Source organism: Callorhinchus milii, unplaced genomic scaffold, assembly GCF_018977255.1.
Source record: "Callorhinchus milii isolate IMCB2004 unplaced genomic scaffold, IMCB_Cmil_1.0 Scaffold5, whole genome shotgun sequence".
NCBI classification, from domain to species: Eukaryota; Metazoa; Chordata; class Chondrichthyes; order Chimaeriformes; family Callorhinchidae; genus Callorhinchus; species Callorhinchus milii.
In genome coordinates this window covers 57,450,511-57,468,067 of record NW_024704746.1, presented here as the reverse complement: position 1 = coordinate 57,468,067, position 17,557 = coordinate 57,450,511, and the positions used below count along the sequence as shown (strand labels likewise).

The 17,557-nt window shown below is 40.9% G+C and overlaps 1 protein-coding gene across 2 annotated transcripts in view; it reads right to left on the bottom strand.

Annotated features, from left to right (window-relative positions):
• tafa5a (TAFA chemokine like family member 5a) overlaps positions 1-9,890 on the bottom strand; it is a 344,203-nt gene extending 334,313 nt beyond the window's left edge. For both annotated transcript variants that reach the window (XM_007890987.2, XM_007890988.2), the window contains exon 1: positions 9,227-9,890. In XM_007890987.2, the coding sequence (XP_007889178.1) occupies positions 9,227-9,329 (103 nt within the window). In that variant the 5' untranslated portion in view covers positions 9,330-9,890. The remainder of the gene's footprint in view (positions 1-9,226) is intronic.
• Between the last annotated feature and the right edge of the window lie 7,667 nt (positions 9,891-17,557).

Here is a 17,557-nt window from a genome sequence, read left to right as displayed (position 1 = left end):
TTCCAGGAGCCATGTTTGAACATTATAAGAAAGCCCCTCCTCTTCCCTTCCCTCAGCTAGACCTTTATCACCTCCAAGCTTGATTACTCAAATACCCTACTTCCAGACCTCTGCAGCTCCTCTCTACACTAGCTGCAGTTTGTGTACTCTCCTGCACCAAACTGCACAAGCCCACCACTCTCATTCCCGTCCGGCTTCATATCCCCTAGCGCATCAAATTCAAGATTCTCACGCTCATATTCACATGCCTCCTTTGCCTCGCCCAACCCTGTCTCTTTCACCATCTTCGACCCTACTGACCCAGCCAATCTCTTCATTCAGCAAACGCTTGCCCCAACATTGGTGGGTGAGCCTTCAGTCAGTCTACTGTACCCCGGCTTTCTGGAACTCCCCCTTGGCATCCTCATGTCAGGAGGATGTCTGAAAGCACTTCACACAACTGAAGTTGTTCACAGATCTTTAATAAAACTTCAGTTGTGTGAAGTGCTTTCAGACATCCTCCTGACATGAAAGGTATTCTATAAATCTAAATTGTTCCCTCCAATTTTCCCTTGCTGATCAGGAAAAGCACAAATTTAAATGACAGTAAAGAATAGGAATATATCTTAAATATGGGTACTGCCTCTACTGATCTGTATTGGGGTCATCAAAATCACCTAGTAGCCAACTGCATGTTTAACAACAACAACAAAATTACGTTTATAGAGTGCCTTTCACATCAGGACGTCCCAAAGCGCTGAACAGTCAAGTGTCAGGGCCCGAGCATGGGGGCGGGATGGTGTAGGGATGAGGGAAGGCAGAGAGGTGGGAGGGCGACCGAAGGCACGATCGAAGAGAAGGGTCTTGAGACCGGCCTTGAATGGGATGGAGTTCCAGAGTGTGGGGGCAGAGAGGCTGAAAGCCCGGTTACCGATGGTGGGGGGAGGGGGGTCGGGCGGGAGATATGGAGCAGACCGGAGCCCGCTGAATGGATGGAGCAGGCAGGTTGGTAGGGAGGTTTAACTGTCTGAAGATAATTTATAACCGTCAGTTATAAAATCCAGCTCTCATCTGACTAGTCCAAACTTTGCAACTAGCTCATAACAGCTATGACAATGATATTAAGTTTTGGCAACTAAAAATAAAAAATAATTGCTTATTTATCCAGAACTATTTTGCAATATAATCATTCAGACTGTATTAAAATCAACATGTTTACACTATAATGCCACACTGAGGAAAATAGCATTAAAAATGCACTGTTAATATCCATAATATAACTACAAAAGTAATGATTATAAATTCGCAGCTCTGCACAGTCTAATATATTTGTAACACATTTAGATCTCTGCTGGAATTACCAAGACTAGGTTTACTACTTGCATTATCAAGGCTAGCATTTGCTTCAGTGTTATAATACTCTGTGACTAACCTAATTCAAGGTTCTGAGTTCAGAATTTAAATTGTATCCTCATATGCACACTGGTACAACTGACTACAACATAGTTAAGTCTTAAATGTTTTGCCTTAACACAGAATGAGGTAAGGAACTATTGGCAATAATAACCAGGCTGCTTTTTGGCCTTAGTGTTAGCCTTTAGTCACCTCCCATTTTCCCCGGTTCGGTGTTAAACTATGCCATTGTTAATGGCTCCAAGATGCGTGAATCTTCTATTTCTCAATAAGGATCCTTCTGAGAGGTCGCTTCTCAAGGTTGAAGAGTCCTAGTTTGACCCTTGTTAAATAATCGTATGTCAACTGAACCAAAGCCTAAAAATTACAGATCTTTAATAAAACACTTTCAAACTGAAACAGATTTCAATAAGGACATATATTCTTGCTTTTTTTTAGCGACACGTAGGAAATGTGGATTTATTCCCCCCAAAATTAAGAATGATGAATGATGAAACCAAATACCGACCAGCATGAAACTGACCAGAAGGGTCCCAGGATCTCAGCAGTAGGAAATACAATTGTCTACAATTCTCCTCAGCACTACAGAACTAGAGAAACGGGGAAATCAGCCAGGATTTCCACTCCTTATCCTTATCCTTTTCTGTGACTTTTTCTCAAAGTGTTTATATGTACAGTTCCAGGGGCAATGCCCACACTATTGAAGAGCTTGTTGACGCTTACTTGGCTCACTTACTAGGAAGGATGACTTCTTGGGTCAGATACTGTAGTGCAGCTGACGCCAGTTGAAATATATACTTGGGTGACTCAACGTAGTCAGAGAAACAGTTGGAGAGGGAAAACAAAAAATTCATAGAAAATAACAACAACAACAAAATTACATTTCTAAAGCACCTTTCACATCGGAAGAACGTCCCAAGGAGCTGGACAGTCAGTGTTTCGGACCCAAGCTGGGGGTCAGGATTGGGGAGGGCAGGGAGGGTGATCGAAAGCACGGTCGAAGAGGAGTGTCTTGAGATGAGAGTTGAAGGAGGCAAGGGAGGGGACGAGGTGGAGGGACTGCAGGATGGCATTCCAGAGGTTGGGTGCAGAATGGCTGAAGGCCCGTCCGCCAATGGTGGGTGGACGAGGTGGGGGACGTGAAGTAGGGTGGAGCCCATTGAGCTCAGGGAGCGAGCAGGTTGGTAGGTTAGGAGGTCGCAGAGGTAGGGGGAGTGAGGTTATCGAGGACTTTGAAGGTGAGGACCAGGATCTTGAACTGTATCCTCTGTGTGATGGGAAGCCAGTGGAGTTGGGCGAGGATGGGAGTGACAGGGTCACAGAGCCTCTTACACAGAGCCTGTATGAGGGTTTCGTCAGCCTGCAGAGTGAGACAATAGCGGAGCCAGACAATGTTGCGGAGCTGGGCGAAGTCAGAGCTGGTCATGGCACTGATGTGGGGTAGAAAGGGTAGTTGAGGGTCAAACAAGATGCCAATGTTACAGACTGGCTTAGTCAGGGTTAGTAAATAAGGCAAGTAAAAAAGGCAAGTAATTGCAATCAAGTCCTCAGCCAACGCAAGTTGGAGAAAAGAGGTGATCTAAGCAAAATGTTTATTTTCCTGGAATAGCAAGATTCAATCCATAAACTAAACTGACTTTTTAATGCCAGAACACCGATGCAAATACAGCTGCTGTAAAATCCTAAACCACTTTTTATGCCAAGTTTGATGACTGGAAAATATTAAACTGGGTTGATTTCTTAGTAATTTTCCAATCAATATAATGCTGTTCAAGACAACCAACAATGGCCACAGTTATCAAAAGCCAATACTCTGTAGTGCAATTAGGAACTAACATTACAGAGAAGAATAGCATTGTAATAAAATATACCCAGTATTTATAAATCTTTTCAACTGTAGAAAATGTCGATTCATCTTTTCATTTTCACTCTTTCATCCTTTGCCCATTAACTTGAACCTTATGTATAAAAGTTTCAATGTCAAAATTTGAAAAATAATTTCAGAGTTACTAAAATTGGTAGTAACTGTGCAGATTTAAATTGAGGTAACATCACTTTAAATCTGTATAGTTACTGCCAATTGTATACATGAATTTTCTATTCCAATTGAGCCGCTTCACTACATGCATGAGAGAAGCTACTGATTTCAGGGTATTTTTCATTCTGGGTTATAAACACTGTCTCACCAACATTACAATTACAGGGAAAATTGGTATTGCCTATAATTTGGCCAATAGCTTAGTTATTATTTGAAAATGGATGTAATTAAACTACCACCCAGTGGTAACACTGGATCACATAGAGAAATACATTTATTATTGTTTCCTCCTCTCATCACTGGCCAAGCTGGCTTATACAATTTGTATAAATGTTATTGTTGATCAGACAGGTTTGACACAGTTGATTCATTTCCATGGTTCTTTTATGCTTGTTCAACTCAATGCAAATTAAGCAGAATTAACAAATATGAGACACCCCAGCATAAATAAACACATGTTCCCAGATTGAGCAGCTCTGTAAAGTCATTGAAGATGATCCAGGTAAATCACTTTGCAAGCTCCCTGAAACACAGACACTGTATTTATATTGATTAATTCAGCATTCATGTTTGAGCTGAAGATAATGGTAACCTGCTCACGGATGCAATTAAATCTTCCAGATGTTATTGAAAGACATTTAGTTGGGAAAATAGTAGTGAACAATTAAAAGAAGCATTTTAAAAGATGACAATCGTGTTCACTAAGTTTGATTAATAGCGAGCATACAATAGCAGAGGGAGCAAAGTTCAAAATTCAATGTACAGGCATAAATGCCAGAAGCATTGAAATAAAATGGAGAAATTTGAGGCACTGGTGGCAACTGGTAATTACAATGTAATAGGAATCACAGAGACAGAGCTAAACCAGAATGACAGAAGTAACTATAACATACAAGTATACAGGAAAGATAGGAAGCACAGAGAAGTTAAAGTGATGCCTTATATGCAAAGAACACCTTGGAGGTTAAGGATCACCGGCAAATAACATTATTTATATTATATATATATTATTCTATGGTAACATGTATTTAAGAAGAAAAAGGATAGGTCTGCTGCAGGTGACCAGGCCAAAATAAGAATGACTTGTGTAATTAACATTGTAAAGTCTGCATATTTGTGCTGATCTAACTGGGTTCGCACAAGTTTCATAGGGAGCCTGTGATATTTGTTACTGCCTCATAACCCGCCTAGGAAATGGGATCTAGATGCAGATTGGTGTGGGGGAGAGAGATCGGCAGTTGCAGTCTGCTCAGCTCATCCACATAGAAAATGCCACCCTTGCAGGAGTTGTTCTTTATACAGTACTTGCATATTTCAGTTGGCAAATTGCTGGTAGTAAAATTATATTATCCATCTATTGTAACTGCAACAATTCTGTATGAACGCAATTTAATCCTTTAAAAGCTAATATATTCAGTCTGGCAGTAACAAGTGCTTACAAAAGGTCTGCATTGCATCATCATAACATTGGTGACAGAGAAGGGCCACTTGAAGTAAAAGTGCACATGAACCATCTGAAATAATACCATTTGAAAACTACTGTTGGTCACATAGTTGTGTGGGTGTTAATGCAGTCAGGACACTTTCAGGTGGAAAATGCAATGTTATATATGTTGGTCAGATAAATTACAATGCACCACAAACATTGTGATGTGGACCTTAAGACTTTCAGAAATTTGCTTTCAGAAAGGTATCTTAATCCCTGTGTTACAGCCTTTGTCCTTCCATACAATATATAGAGCTCAGTCTTTACAGTTGTTGCCATGATTGTTAAACCCATATAATAACAATGGCTGAGATTTTGATACAAATTTATATTACCTGGAAAGAAAAGGGTGTGATTTATAAATCTACAGTGCTAAAACAGGGTAAAATTAACCCAACTAACAGAAGCAGAGTCTTTAACTGAAAATATATACTTTGAAATTGTATACTTAGTTAACAAGCTAACACTGGTCAATAAACAGAAAGGTTCTCAGTTTAAATTGCCACATAGCAATAACCCAGACTAATAATAATACTTGCATTTGGTATAGCACCTTTCACATCAGGAGGATGTCCTAACTGCATTTATTGTGAAGTCCGGTGACTATATTTTTAGGCAAATGTAGCAGCCCAACTGTGCACAGTAAGGTCCCACAAATTGGCATGCAATAAATGATCAATTTTATTTGAGGAATTGTTGGCCACCATACAGGGAGAAACTTCTTTCTCTTTTTGAATAGTGCAATGGGATCTTTAATGTCCATCTGGACAGGCAGACAGGCCTCATTTTAACATCTCATCCGAAGCACAAGCACCTCTGACAATGCAACACACTCCCAGGACCGCATTTGGAGTGTCAGCTAAGACGATGTGAGTGTGAGTTCAAGTCCGGACGTGAGGCTTGAACCCACAACCTTCCGTTATTCACAAGCATGAGGGCTACCACTAAGCCAGGCTGACACATGTAGATTCATTACACAATATTCAAACTGTTCAACTACTGATTCATTTCATATTTACATTCACTATTAAATGGGGAACTCCATTTATTCCCCCAAAAAGTTAGTGCAGCAACATTTTGAAAGCTTTCAAAATTAGGGAGGGAAGTGATTAAAGTAAAATATCCAAACTCCAGAGGATACATTTTGTTTTCCTTCCTGTTCATCGTTGTAATTTATGTTCTGACTCTTGTCCTAAGTAAGTGCTTTAATTGTATTTCGCGTGTGTTCTTTTGCGACTAAAGCCTCCGGTTAATGCACTGCATAAACCCGAACTGCCCTGGAAAATTACCCTCAATAAATCTACTGCCCATTACAGAGTTGCATAGACACCCGCGGCACTGGTGGGAGGAGGATACTGCAGCTGCACAGTGTACCGCTTCTGCACATTTGGTATCGTATCACGCAGTTAGGAACTCACCTTTTAAACAGATCTGAAATACAGTAATGTATGTACCACAGAAATAAACTGCTATTGATGTCACTATAGCAACAGATGCAGATTCCAAGCGCACTTTTAAAGGGAGCCAGAGGACGGCGCCACGAACCCCCTGACTGCTGCTACTGCAGAAAGCTTCCTCGTCCCAGGGATTAGAGTCGAATCAACTGGCACCAATTAAAGTAATAAAGCTGCAATCATGCAGGCCACTCGAGAACGTGAAAAAACACGAACAAACTGAAGCTAACGCGCCGATCTGGTTGGGTTCAATTACAAGTAATGCCACCCACTGATTCTAATGCGATCTTCACTTCTCATCTCCTGTCACCTGGAATCACTGTCTCCGCCAATTCTGGCAATTCTGTATGAAGACGAGACCACAGTGCCTCGCCCTGTGTGCACTGAACTACAGGAACACCTGATATCCAGGATATGTGAACACAGGCATTGGGGAGAGTTGTCAGACAAACAAGTCAGTCATTCGGTATCTGTGATGCCAGTTCATGGCTCCAGTGGGAACACCTACATCTAACGTGGGGGCGATGCCCGTTATTGCATATCAATGTTCATTCTCAGCACCGTTTTCGATATATTTTTTTCGCAGACACCCACCAGAAATCCCAATGCATCATTAGGCAGATTGTTAACTCAGCTTCTCGTGCCACACGCCACGTTTTCTTTCGGAATTTAATTGGATTTAAAGGCTAAGGGAAAAGCGCAGATATAAAAATAAAAGCACGAGTGGCATTCAATGCGTGGAGAAGAAAGGCGTCTATCCTGAGATTGCTTGATACATACATCCCGTGCATTATTGCATGGCATTTAATGCTATCTTATTATTCATGTAAAAGCCCCCGGTGCTGGTGCAGTAAAATTTCAGGTATGCATTCCCATATGCAGTAGAAGTAGAATAAAATTTGAAATATTTTGTTTTAACCTAAAGAAAACCCAGTGATTCCGATATTAAGGGATCTGCGCTCATGTTTGAGCCGCAAAGTCGTATGTTAGGTTCTGTGGGCAGACATGCAATATGCTGAGACTTGGAAACCGTATGTCATTATTAAAATGTGCCACACAAAACCACACTCTCTGCCTATTACTAAATGCCAAAGTAAAACTGAAGGACAGCACCGCCCGCGCGGTGTAATTCTGTTTTGCTGTGTGGTCTTATATTGTTTCAATCGAGAGTTGCCTGGACTGGTTTTGAAATGATGTGCATTGTTTGACTGCTATTTTCAATTCCAATCTGAAAAGAACAGATGACCAGTTGAACAGTTCAGTTCTTCTCGGGGGGTGGGGGGGGGGGGGAGTTGCCCACGAAAATTCAACATCGGGGCATTCGTGAAACCAGTACTCAAAAATGTGACCGCATTTACCTCCAGAGGTAAATCTTGTGGCTGAACACCTGACGGTAAATGTAGATTACATTTTAGAACAGTCCACAGTGTAAAACTGTCGCTAAAATTAGACCTGAACTGAAATGAGAGGTGTCCATCCACATTGACTTGCCAGTCAGGTAATGATTGTATTGTGGCAGCTCTCCTCTCTCGGCACATTGTACAGTGTTTGGCTTTCACTCACAGCAGTTAATCGATGGGATTTATGGAAAGACTCGTTTCAATGCTTTACTTTTGTATGTAATGTCCTCTCTGGGAGAGGTGCGCCTCTGCGCTGCGTAATGAAATGGATCCTCGTGTTTGAAATAAAATAAAGAAGGTGTCGGGTTTGGTACAGAGAGTCTCGATGGTGAGGTTTTGCTCGATATCTTATTTGAATGAAATGTTGGCGGAGGTGGACATTGACAGGATTACAGCAGATGGAGGTGGAACCAACTGCCGCAAGTTCTCAACCCTGATCCGAGTCCATGTGAAACTGAATCTCTTTACTTTCCATTACGGTTCCTCCCGGGAGGGGAAATCCAAAAAACAAACAAAACAAAAAAAACCATTAAAATAGACAACTTCACTTTCACAGTTCTCCGTTTAACCCTTTAATGGAATCGACAACTCTGCAAAAAGTTGACGCGTTTCAGTTTAACTTGAAAACGGCATCACCTGTAATCGCCGCAGAGACTGTGGTGTTACAATTAAACTCCGCCGATTCATAAAGAATCAACTCATTTTCCGCACCGATTCTCTTTTTTTAAAAAAAACACACACACACACACACGTCTTCAGCAAAGGTAGCGATCTCTCTGGATTTCCACATCTCGGTCAGATCCCTTTCCCACAGCCCGACATCGCCGAGTCTCTGAACGCAGTAAAGACCATGTACTTCTGCTGTCGGATCAACCCGACGTTGTACAAATCATCGCTTATTATTTAATCATTTAATAATCCCTGTGGAGGAGGCGAGTGAATTGGAAGATCTGAAATCGATTCAGCATTCAGTATGACTGACATTTCTGCTGCCATTAATATGCACAGCCATGTACATATATATATGTATATATATATGTATATACAAACGATCTTTTTCCAGCAAACCCAAACAATAGGGAGGATGCGAAAATGTTCCGGGCTGAGCATTAAAATGTGCATCGAGTGTTTTTGACACCGCTATACACACACTCCCAGATCACCAGCACATCTGCAATGACATGCCTCCCAGCTCGCTCACTTGGGGGGGTTAGTTTCTATCCCCCCCTCCCCCCTCTCCTCCCTCCTCTCTCTCTCTCTCTTTATGAACATGAATGGAAATACATGTCTCGGTGTCATGTTCCAGAGCAGCTGTGCCGATAGGGATCCGCTGCCATTGAGACCCACATCACTTGTGTGTGTGTGTGTTGTAATATCATTTATTATTGCGCTGTTTAACGCGCCGGTGAACAAGACGCAATGTACAATATTCCCAGAGAAGAAACGCTGTACTCACTGCAGTAGGCGATGAGAAGACTCGCCAGGATCATTACTGCCCAGAAAGTTGAGGGCATGTTTGGCCAGGGGCTGCCATCCTTACGGTTGTTTGCTGGAGCCATGGGGTGGGGGGGGACCTCTGTCCACTTTCACCAACCAACTCTCCTCTCCAGCGAGGGCCTGTCTGCACGTGTAATCCCTAAAAGGAACATTTTCCCCAAACCAGACCGCTGCTCAGCCTCCCTGCCATGTCCAGGTCCAGGTCTATGTCTATGTTCCACACACCGTTCCCCGCAGATCCTCTGCTGTGGGAATCCAGTCCTCTCTCCTCTCCTCTGCTCTCCTGGAGATCTGATCTGATCTCAGTCTGGAACAACACCTCGAGTTGTCTCGGAGCTTTATATATAAATACAGAGAGAGAGAGAGAGATAAATAAACGATACCGATGCTCAATGATTCCCTCCCAAGGCTATTGGATTTCAGATTGTACTCAAACTCCTTCCTGCTGCTGCTGCTGCTGCTGCTGATGATGATGATGATGAAGGAGGCTGCTGGAGCCTCAGGACTTGAAGGTCCGGAGAGATGAGACTTTCTCTGTCTACACGGCAGCCGAACAGATCATCCCAACACACCGGGAGCTGCGATAACAGCGGCTCAGCCAAAGCGATGACTTGTTACTCGCCGCTCTAAAGGGAAGGAAGCCGTTTAACCTGCGGCAATCCGGCAGCACCGAGAGGGGGGGAGGGGGGGAGAGAGGGAGGGAGGGAGGGAGAGGAGGGAGGGAGGGAGAGAGAGGGAGGAAGAGAGGGAGGAAGAGAGGAAGGGAGGGAGGGAGAAAGAGAGGGAGGGAGGGAGAGAGGGAGGAAGGGAGAGAGGGAGGGAGAACAAGAAATCTCTCAATGTGATGGAGCTGGACAACTCAGTGCCAGAGAATGGCGACAGACGGGGAAGGCGGCACAAGAGGAAGAAGATGACTGTTATAATGTCCGTCCAGCAGCTAATGTGAGAGCTTTGCCAACATCTCCAAACCAGAGCCGCGGACCTGCCCTGAGGGACTGCACACAGAGCGATCATTCAAGTCAACCCCCTCCTCTCTCTCTCTCTCTCTCTGTCTGTCTTTCTTTCTTTCTTTCTTTCTTTCTTTTTCTTTTTTTCTTTCTTTCAACTTGTCCTGGGGGAAAGCCGCCTTCCAAAGTTTTCGAGGTGTTTTGTTAAGGATGCTCGTGTCAGTAACACTCAGGTCCTTCCCTCTCTGTGACTGGAGAGAGGAACTCAAACCTCTCTCTGCCTCTGATGCAGACAGGTCTTAAAGCAATGCTCCAGCACAGCACAGCACTGCACTGCCTGGGGCTCAGGGTAACACATGCATCCAGTGTTTGGGTTTCCCCCCAAAAAAAAACATTATTCAGGGAAAGTGTTCCTTCGTCAGGGTAGCAATGAAATATAAAATGCCATTTAAAACGTTTCACTCTCTCTCTCTCTCTCCCCCTCCTCAATGCAAAAGCTTTCTCGAGGAAGAAATGCCTTTCCTTTCGTCTTTCGCAGCTGATCTGAGCTTTAATCCTCAGCTAAAATCCCAAGCAAAGTGAATCGTTTCAGGGTAAGACGTAAACAAAATCTCATAAAAGATGTAACTCGATCTGTGATTTAGGAAGTCTGGGTGCAGATGAGAAATGAACCATTTGTACCAAACGTCTGAGTTTTCTATTTATAACGTTTACATTTTTTTAAAGGGTTTGAGATTGAGTAATTCCCCCTCCCCCAACCCCCCAGAAAATAGCACTGAGAGAATCAAAATACCCATAGCAATGGCTGAATGCACTGCTGACTGGTATATTGTTGATCAAGGACATGTTCAGTGATATGACAAGTTGGCATCTTGAAGGGAATTGCCCAAACAGTTATGGCGACAGAGAAGTAGTCTACAGGGATTCAGACAGTCTATCATCTCTAGCGCCTTCATCTCTTTCACTTAACTCAAACTGGGCTTCTGCTTTGGAAATCATATTCCATCTAAGAAAAAAACCTTTCCCACCAGTTATCGATGGCCTTTAGGTCCTGCTGTTAAAGATGGGCTTGAGAGCTCTTCCACAACCTGGCAGTTTTCAATAGAAAAACTCTCAATGTACTCGATGCGTCTGCACAGACACTGTGGCCATCATCATTTCAGAACTCTGCAGTGTAGTCATCACACCAGAAGGTATCCTTGAATCTAGTTTCTTGTTTGCAATTAAGAAAATAGCTACAATAGTGTTGTCCCCCTCAAGCTCATCAGACTGAAAAAGATGGTCCAAATGCGATGAATGTCTGAGAGTGCTTAAAGGGCAATTGCCTGATTCACACCTTATCCGTCGTCACTGTGTGTTACATCTGCCAAATCAGTGCCAGCACAAACATTATTATTAAAAATATACATAAACCATGAAAAATGGCAGAATCCACCATTTTGATGGCAGGAATATGACCTGGAGCAGTGGGTCGCTCGTTTCAGTAGAGAAAATGTTTAACACAAGACTCGAACATTACTTTGCTCTCAGGTTGTAGTCAGGTCACTTGTTGACTGACTGATTACCATGTTCGCTGTCTGTATGAACCAATAAAAGTTCAAAAACGTGCATCAATTGATGTTTGTACATATATGTTGCAAGGCACACATTGTCAGCAGGAATGGTGCAACTGACAAAGAGGAAGGCAAAATAAATTCGTTCTGTGGGGCTCTTTGGAGTAAAATGTTGGAATCCTTGGCATAATCCCCAAAAGCTTTGCTTGCTTAAAAAGCAATCTTATTGTTTTTCCTATGCATCATTCACCTTATTCTCTTTGACCGAGCCTTCAGCTCCCCTCTCGACTCTCTTCCCCCTCCTCGCTCCCTCCCATCCCTCCCCTCACCCTGACCATTTCCCCCTGCTCGGGTCCTGACCCAACTGTGCAGCGCCTTGGGACGTCCTCCAGACGTGAAAGGTGCTCTATAAATGGAATCTTGTTGTTGTTGTTGTTTACCTACAGATTATAGATCAAAATGCATATTAAAGATGATTGACAATTTTACAATCCATGGGATTACTATTCCAACTGGTTAATTAATGGTGAATGGTGAGCAGTCATTCTCAGTTTGTTCTGGAATATCAAGATTAAATGAACCCTAATAGACTTCTTCATGCACTCACCTTAATCTTCTTCCCAAAGTTTTTTTTGGGTCAACTAGTTGTTTGAGATATGCTAAAACCCATCACCATATTAAAGGATATTCAAACAAGGCCATGCTCCACATACAAATGTATGTACATTTCTCTGCCTGCGGAATACAACTAGTATTCTCTCCATAGAAGGATACAACCTGTTTACCCCAATTCTGGAGAGGATTAGATGCAGGTTGGGGATAGCTGAAGCAATGAGACCGTACAACACCAAGCCATTGCAGTTCAAAGATAATAAGAACCAATAGCATGTGCTATTAAATACAAATAAACTGGATCTTGAAATATTTATTATTATTATTGATTATTATCTTGAAGTGCTGTAATTCTGCACCTAGGATAATCTGTATGGAGAGTTTATGGTCTAGGCTCAATCATAGTGGAAAGGCAATAAGCAAAGGTGAAGCAGGTGCCCTGAGTGAGTGAAGGAAAAATCACAAAGTGAGGCAATTCTAATATAATTCCTCTCTGCCATTTGCAGAGCAGCTTGGGAAAATAGGCATTGTGTTCTCTTAATCAGAAAATGAGGTAGTCATTGAATAGCTGAAGGGGGTTGATTGGGCGATGTTAATGAAAATAAAGAATAGTTCTCAAATTTCATTAGGAACTCTTTGCTGATGGAATTTAAAACGTCTCACCAGTGTTGGTGGGTTCTCAGCTTCCTCTCACTTATGCATGCCATCACAAAGCACTTTAAGTGTTCATGGCTTTGCATCTTTCATGCTTACACTCAGGATACGTTGTGCCATAAAATAATAAATCTGCTGAGAATTTGTAAAGCATGAACCATTGTAAAAGTGAAACATTTTTCATGTCTTTATCTCTCTGCCAATTATCTCTCCAATTTCTCTTCTCTACTGGAGGTGGTTAACTCATATTCTCTTCTCATTCCACTGATGCAGGTCATCTCCCATTACTTTGCCCCAGTAGGCAATATTCATGTGTAAGTCAGAGCAGTGAGCTCCAACAGGCTACTCAACCACAGGGAACACTACAGCTGAATCCAATGTGACATTCACTTTCCAGCAGGGGCCTCAGAACAAAGTTGAGTTTGTGGAATCCCATAGCATAGTGGTTAGAACATTCGCCTCACAAGTGAGAGAACCTGGGTTCGATTCCCAGACGGGGTGAAACCTAAGGTAAGTTTCCTTATTCCATGAGCCTCTGTTTACCCAGCAGGAAACTTGGTTGTTAATCGATTGGCAGCTCGCTTTCTGGGGCTAATAATCCCTCCAAAAACCCACAGCCTTCTGATTTAGAGGCAGGAATGCAACCAACTGAGCAAAGCTAGCTAGTGCTGCAGTACATTAGATAACTTCAAAATACTGTGCTAGTATTAAACTTAAACCAAATTTTTTTAAAAAGTTAGAATTATTTTATTGGTAATATTTTAATTTTAGATCAACAATCACTATATTCTTGGAATTCCAAATTTGTCTGATTGAGGGTTAAGGGGGCAGAGAAGATAAGGTCTCAAAAAAATCATAGCAAAGATAATTACTGAAAATGTTACCACAATTTTCTTTACAGTAATGTATTTTCGAAGCACTATAAAATAATCGGAGGGCAGCTGAAGCCAAGCTGCAGGCATTTAGTGATGGAGAATTTACTACTAATACTATTACTAGCATACTCTCAGCTACAGAAAATAAATACATTTTATGTTCTCAGCATCATCCAAGAATCTTGCAAAGTGATGGGAGTGTGCCAATAAAACTATGGTTGACAAAAATAGTAGGAATCTCAGGATACATTTTATTCAACGAAGTCAATTCTTTCCAATTCTTGCTTTCTGTCCACCTTTCCCATTAGGCTCTTCAATAACTTCTTTGGTTTCATAATAATAATCCTTACATTTGATATAGTGCCTTTCACATCGGGAGGACCTCTCAGTGTGGAGGGGTAGTGACTATGCACTTCATATGTAAATCCAGAAGCCAATTTGCACATAGCAGATATACATCATATACTTAAGTTTGTCTTATAAAATATTTTTCATCCTCCTATTCACATTAGAAAACAATGATTGAGCATCAAAAGAGAATTTTTATATGTTTCTATTTAAAAACAAATTAGCAACAGTATAAATGGATGACAGTGATGGTCTTACTTCACTGGAGAGCCATGTATTTACATTTTCTATGTTAGAAGCTAATGTAATGTAGGTTGCAGTTTAATCACTGTCTTTATCCAGTTGATTTTATGCCTTAACAGAAGTTTAGTTCCATACAAGGTGCCCAGGCACCAGTAGGCACAACAACTACAACAACTTGCATTTATATAGCGCCCTTTACCCCAGATTGAGTCTCGGAGCCCTTAGTGAAAACGTTCTAGCCTATTTGAGGGCATGCACCACAAATATAGCACCAAAGACAGAATATTGTGACATGGATCAAAACATTTCTTGATGTTTTATACCCAACACTATTGGTTTCTTTAATATATCCCAAGATGAAATATCCTAATGAGGGTTTTTTATGCAAAACAATATTTCAGCCAACATTGATAGAACAATTAACTTCCTCCTTTGCTATAATTTCTAAATGTTCAATAAGATCATCATATTTAAAGTGTAATTCTGTGTTCAAAATAAAGAGACAGTGTTTATCTCTTTGACTCAGCAGTGAGAGCAGTCATTGTGTGTAGTTTCCTGACAAGCAGATGATTCAGATTTTCATTGCAGACTCTACACACATCAATCATAAAACAAATCACAAACTGGATATCAAATTATTCAGGGTAGAATTTCAATCACAGTTAAAATAATAATCCTTGCATTTTACACAGCTTTTCACGCCAGGAGGATCTCTCAAAGCACTTCACAGGATTTACTGTATTTGTATTTGTTAGTTAGTTTGCAATATCCCACAGATTGCCATAAAGTAAATGACTAATTTTAAGTGGTGAATTGTTATCCAGGACACAAGGACAAACTCCTTTTCGTTAAAGAACTATCTCTTTTTAATTCTAAAAATGTTCAGAAACACTCCACAAATCAGTCTTCAGGGAGCAAATGAACATTAAAAAAGCAATATTTTAAATGACAAAAGGGCTAAGAACAAAGCAACATGATATGATAATTACCAGTAGTGCTATTATAAAATTAAACCCTTTTCATGTCTCTGTCAATGTGGAATGCTGAAATTCTTATGTGTGACAACTTTTATCACCCTACATTGTTCACAATCTGAATGATAACATCTTGTAAAAACAATGGAGTTCTTCATCAACCTGTGAAAAATCCACTGCTGAAATAGGTTGTGTCAAAGCAAAGTTTCCACAAATCAGGTTGACGGATTTCCAGTTCCAGGAGTTTCCATTCAAATGATTCTTATTATTAACTGTGATTGAAATTCCTTTACAAGGAAGAAATAGGAATATTTTAAGAAATACCACAGATAAGACTTCAATGTACATTAAGAATAAATCCTTAAGGTTGAAGATCCTTAAAATGAACAATGTATATATTGTTACATATTTTAAGAATTTGAGACCAGGCTTTTTGTTTTATTTATAAGATTTTCACCTCATATGAACTTCCAACATTTACGTTTTCAGGGGATAAGGGGTTAGTTAGTTCAGCTAATAGGCATCACTGTGGGTACAATCAATGCTGATTACTGTTCCATCTGTGCAAAGACAGTCAGGCAATGCAGAAAGATCCCTTCCCATTCAGGTTTCTCCCCATATTCAAGTCACAAAGTCAAATCTGAACAACGCACAGCTTAGTTGATCTGCAAATGTTGATTTCAATCAAATTGGATTCTGACAGTTCACAATCCTGTGCTGTAGCATACAATTAGTTTAAAAAGTCTTCCAAATGACTTTGAAGTGTGAACAACCGCTTAAAAAGACCAACAAATCCCAATCGTAAGGATCAGTGGCCGTCTATTTTGGTCACATTATAGAACCTTTGTGAAAGTTACTTGATGGTAAAGTTATCCATTTAGAGAAATAGATTCTGAATAAGAAAACATAATCACACTACGGTTAGTAGAGGTGCTATACAATACAGTAATGAGGTAAATCCCATTTATCAGTGGCCTCTCTGGGGTGTGAACGCTGAAGGCTTGCATTATCACTTAAAATAGAATGGTATTGCGAGGTCAATGTTATTTTATGCAGTGCTTTATTTGATTGTTGAATGGAGTCTAATTTACAAGATTTGAAAAAAGGATCGGTAAATAAAGCCCCGATGAATTTTGGCTGAATCTTTGGATCTCTGCTCAGACACCGACTTCGTGCAATTTGAAACGGAGATCAGTCTGATCAGAATTAGAAACACAGTGGGTCTCGTGGCTTAAAAATCTGTTTGCAGATTAGATCCCACCGCATAATGTAACAATTTATAATACGTAATGTATAAAATAGATGGCAAAAATGATTGGCAATAGAGTTACACAATCATGGAGTATAGGTCAGTTTATAAACTGTAGTAGGTGCTCTGAGTGGTTCAGTCATCTGTGTATCAGTCTTCAAGCTATTTCTCATCATCTTTTATGGGAGCAAGGCTATTATTTAAAATAGATGTGTGTCAGAAAAAGCTATCCTTATTGGTTATGTAGTGGATATTGAGGTTGAAATTGCTGCATTTGCAAACCAGAATCACTGTATCAATTACAACTTCTATTTAGCACCCAAAATTGCACAAACTGCTACCAAATTCACTACCTCCTCCCCACCCCCACCACCGCCTTGGGAAAATAAGTGTAATCCCAGAGGACTTTTTTGCTTCTGACAATTTATCAGATTTTTGAGCCTTTCCTAAGATGGGAAATGTCAGCCAAGATCGGAAAGTGGAAGTTGGGAATCAAACTTTTCAAGAAAAGTTAACATTGAATTTTGCAGCAAATCTTGCAAATTTAAGGGTGAAACTAAAATCACCATCAGCGCAATGTTTGCTATTGATGTAACAGAATTAATTTAATTAGGTGTCATGTTCTTAATGTTGGGAAACATATAGCAGTCAGTGGTAAGCCAGCAATGTGTACGTGCTACTCGTACGTATGTCCATATCCAATAATTTATCACTGAGTGGTCTTTTGTACTACAAAGTGAAATTAAACATGTTTTCCTTTATCACATTTGCTATCAGCTCTGTCAATGTTCCTTGTGCTTTAAAATGCGGCAGGCCCGAAACATTACCTCGTCTT